A 4,366-nucleotide genomic window follows, 5' to 3' on the forward strand; every position below is an offset into this window, starting at 1 on the left:
CAACTGGTTTGCCAGGCTCCGGCCAGTTGGGATTCTTAACAGTTGCTGTTGTTCTTTTCCGTCGTTTCGTTGTGTTTCATTGGCCCTGAAAGCCCCTATGGACCGAGCTTTAACCAGTCGATGAACCGGTTTCAGCGAACGCAAAGGGTACTTTCCTTTAAAATGATCCAAGATCACTTGGATTATGGTGCATCAAAAGAACATATGAATCCTTTCCCAGGGTGGATTTGTCGGTTGCTTTGATCCTTTTTCGAATCATCCCAAAGGAACGCATCCAAAGTCTGAAGACGTCAGAGGTAGAGAACCCTAGGCGCATCATTAAAAAAACTTATCAGATTTTGGGGAAATAGGAAAATTCTGTCATAGACCTACTATTCGGAAAGTTTGCCTATTTTTATGAATATTGTAGACGTAAAAATATATGAGTTAAAATGGTTTTATGGATTTTCAAATGCGTAATTTGGTCTCTGTTCGACCTAAAAGCATCAAACTTGGATATACGGCTACTCTTAATGTTATCTTTCATGAGGTGGTGTCAATTTATCGATTGGTTTAAATTTGAAACTCGCTCCAGTTCCCTGCCCAATTCCGAAATGGCCTATTGACGTAATGCTCGACATAAGAGCATAGAGGTCAATGGTTTGTACATCACGTCATACCAAGATCTCACCTTAACTTTTGAACACAACTTTTTAATTTTTCAACACCCGGAGTTGTACAAACAACTAGCATTTCAAGTGGCCTTTGAAATTTGCAACTCTTCGTGACAAGTGAGTGAAGTAGCGAATTTTAATAATTTTCGATAAAAGCAAAATTGTGTTCTTTCGTCCTTCTTGTTGGGGCTCTTTGGCCCCTTTCATGTTGGATTCCATCTTAAATTCGAAATGTTTGTAGTTTTTTTCAAAATCAACATTTTTGTTGTTTCTACTGCGGGGTCCTTGACCTCTGCCATAGTGGCTTTTCAGGGCCGACATTGAATTTTTCCACATTTTGAAATTTCATACTGGCATCCCGAAGTTCTCGCTGAGCTCCGTATGGATAAATTAAACGCTGTGTAAATACTCTCCCTAAAGAATAAAAAGTGGAGTAAGATAATTGCTTTTACTTAAGATGTTTGTTTACTTTTTATCGACATTTATGTCGGAAGGTGTTTTTTTCATACACCGGAACCCATGTTTTTTAAAAAGGTTTTCATAACTCTTTTGTGTGGCAAATTAAGACGAATACCAGCTACTCTTTCTTAAACGAGACAGGACTTTTCTTGAGCAGATTTGTTTCTTTCCATCTAAAACCACTTTTAATCATTTTAAAACTCGTTTCTCCAAAGAAACGAAAAGGGAAAGAATATAATTTTAACTGCTGCAAATAAAATATTATTTTTTGTAGAGAATACTGAGGGTTTTTTTTTTACATGTAAAATACATATAGGTGTCGCGGGTTTCCCCATTAAAGTGTTAACAATGAATTAGTCTTACTAATTCACTGCTTGTCTGTTCCAAACCCAAGTTTGATCTGATGCTTGAATCTTTTTAAAGAAAGCGCCATGCATACAAACATAAGTAGATTTTCGAATGGGCGTACTGAGCAATGTTAGCGATCTACCATATCACGGTTGCACTTTTTAACTAGATTGAGCAATGCTGGAATTCGACGAGGAATGGTACTGGGATTGATTAGTATTAACGCAAATTGCTCCAGGAGATTTTCTAACGCCATTTTAATGTTTGACTCCTCGAGATCTTGAATATTTAATCCCATCAAAGCTTTGTATCTTGAAGGTAATCCGCGGCCTCCCTTGCAATTGTTTCATTCCTTCCGCAGCATCTTAACTTTTTTAAGAAGTGCTTGAATGTTTCTTTATATTTGGGAAGTCTCCAAGCGTACAAAAATGGACTGATTGCAGAATTTGCGTACATGACAGCGGTAGCGATAGAATTCACAAGCATCAACACCGACAAATTGCATGTTAAGCAAATGTACAATATCATCTGTACGACGAACCAAGGAATGAAACACAATAGAAATACAGAGATGGCAATTGCAATAGCTTTGTTCACGGTCCTTTCTCTCTGGAGTATCATTTGGCGAGGTACCCCTGCATGCTGGTCACCCAGTGCTTCGGTGCTGTGTGAATACTTGTGAAAGCGGTACAAAGTGAAAACGTTGATGACCACGATGCAGATGAGAATACAGAAGATTTGTACATTATAAAGAGTTCCCATTAGCGCATAATGCTTTCGCAAAAACGAGAACACAAACCCAAATAATAAAAAGTAAATCCAACACGTGAAAGAAACGATGCAGACTCGTTTACTCGTCACCTTGGCTCGATACTGGAGAGGAGTCACCACAGCAAAGAATCTGTCAATGCTGAGAAGAAGTATATGACCAACACTTACGTTTATTAACGTTGCAAAGAACTTTAAAAGACCAAATTGTGCGTTGGTGTACTTGTATAATAAGGTCCAACCCCAAAAGACAGCGAGTGGACAGGCAACCAGCCCAACCAAAAGATCTGCAACAGCCATGGAGAAGATGATAAAGTTTGAAGGCGAAGATCGAAGTTTTCGAAGAGGGTCCACCCAAACTGATAATACGACTAGAAAATTTCCAAACGTTGTTATTGGAAACGAAATCATAGCCAGAACAGCAACAGTAGTGAAGATGGTTTCAGCATTATCGATATTGAGCCAAACTTGAACCAAAGCTTCTTCACTTGTCATGTTCCAATAGTCAAAGGTACCTCGAACAGCCGCCATGTTGTCTTAAACGAAATAAGAATTTGTAACTCTTCTCGGCTTTCAGCAAGACTAATGTTAAAATGATTGTCAGTATTAAATTGATGTAATATTGAAGTCAATTTGCATATTATCAACTCCTTTAAGGACACGTCAAAAACTGAAAACGGCATAAGATAAGCACATTTTGCCAGGTTCTGTGAGAGGCTCTTTCAAACCTTGTCCCTTCTTCTTCTTCTTCTTGATTAGCTTTGCTTTTTTCTGCGGACAATTTTATTTTGAAGATGTAAGGAAGATATCTGTTTTCAAACATTGCTTTTATTATTAAAATTTGCTAACCACAGGAACAAGAGACATTTTGTTTCGAACGCTAATGGGGCTCTGGTTGGCGCATTAATGACAATGGGTGACGTCTACGATATCTTCCCTATTGCGTTATTTAACAGGAAGGTGCAAATAAAATCATCCTTAATTGAGTTTTTCAGTTCATTCCGGATGTAGCATCTGTTTTACTATGAAACAATTAATTTTATTTTACATTTTCACTGCTTTCTTTCTCGAAGACCATCGCGCACAAAAATAAAACATTCAACAGTTTATTGTCCTTCTGCCATAGCTGCTTTTTTATAAGAACGATCAGGCGAGACAAACCAAAACTTTAAGAACACACCCAAGCTGAGGGTCGGTTAAGAACAGTTCTGTTTTGCTCATCCGTTTGGTTTCCGTAAGAACTATAAATAAAGGTAAATAAATGCAAAACTGTAGTCTAACATGACAATTTACTCAAATACTGAGGTACGTTTTTTAACGTTAACAATTTGTTTTTGTTATTGCACGATATACTAAAAAACAACTCAGTTTGTAGTTAAGCTTATAGAAGAATTGTGATTAAGCGCTAATGCAGAAATTAAGAATGGTTTCCTGCTGGCAGGTGTCTTTTCTTCTGAGTTTGCTGGGCTGACGGAAGGCCAAAAAAAAGAAACCTCTGCTCGCGGGGAATTAGAGCAGAAGCTTGCAGCCTGCGCTGTTTTTTAGTCTTCTGGTTCATTTTGGCTTCTTTGATGCTAGCCTCCCCGCAGACGTCCTTTGGGAACGAACCCCAAAGGAGATCTGCGGGGAGGCTACTTTGATGCTTCTTTGTAAACTTCATCGCAGCTTCGTGAAATACAAATGGGAAAAGCTGTCAGGCTGAACGGAATGGTCAAGATTCCGTTCAATATGAGTATTCCGATTGAAAAAAATGGCATTTGGCGTCTACGAAAGGATCTCGCGTGTCGTATATCTCCTTGCATGGTCTCTCATTCAGATACAAACCCTACCTGACAAGGTTTAACTTCTGCGAACTTTCTCACAAAGGAAGAGCAGCAAATCAAGCGGTTTGCTTACATATTAATCTCTTTCATGCTGAGTTTGTTGATTCACAAGTCTTTCTCGTGAGAAGTACAGCACTTCGGGCTTCAATTCGCTGTGAAAAACGCATTTAAGTTAACCCGGAAGTGATCAACATTCTCAAAGCCAATGTTATGTATTCCCTTCTATTTCCTTCAATCTTTCTGGGTTTTGTATTTTACTAGTAACCACATTTTTAAACTTAAAAAAACCCAGCTCTGAAACAGAGTTAATGCTTC

The 4,366-nt window shown here is 38.4% G+C and overlaps 1 protein-coding gene across 1 annotated transcript; it reads right to left on the reverse strand.

Moving 5' to 3' along the window:
• Positions 1 to 1,757: 1,757 nt before the first annotated feature.
• On the reverse strand, positions 1,758 to 2,759 carry LOC138010152 (adenosine receptor A2a-like). The gene has a single exon (XM_068857097.1). The coding sequence runs from the start codon at positions 2,757 to 2,759 to the stop codon at positions 1,758 to 1,760; it is 1,002 nt and encodes a 333-aa protein (XP_068713198.1).
• Between the last annotated feature and the right edge of the window lie 1,607 nt (positions 2,760 to 4,366).

This window comes from Montipora foliosa, chromosome 7, assembly GCF_036669935.1.
Source record: "Montipora foliosa isolate CH-2021 chromosome 7, ASM3666993v2, whole genome shotgun sequence".
NCBI lineage: Eukaryota > Metazoa > Cnidaria > Anthozoa > Scleractinia > Acroporidae > Montipora > Montipora foliosa.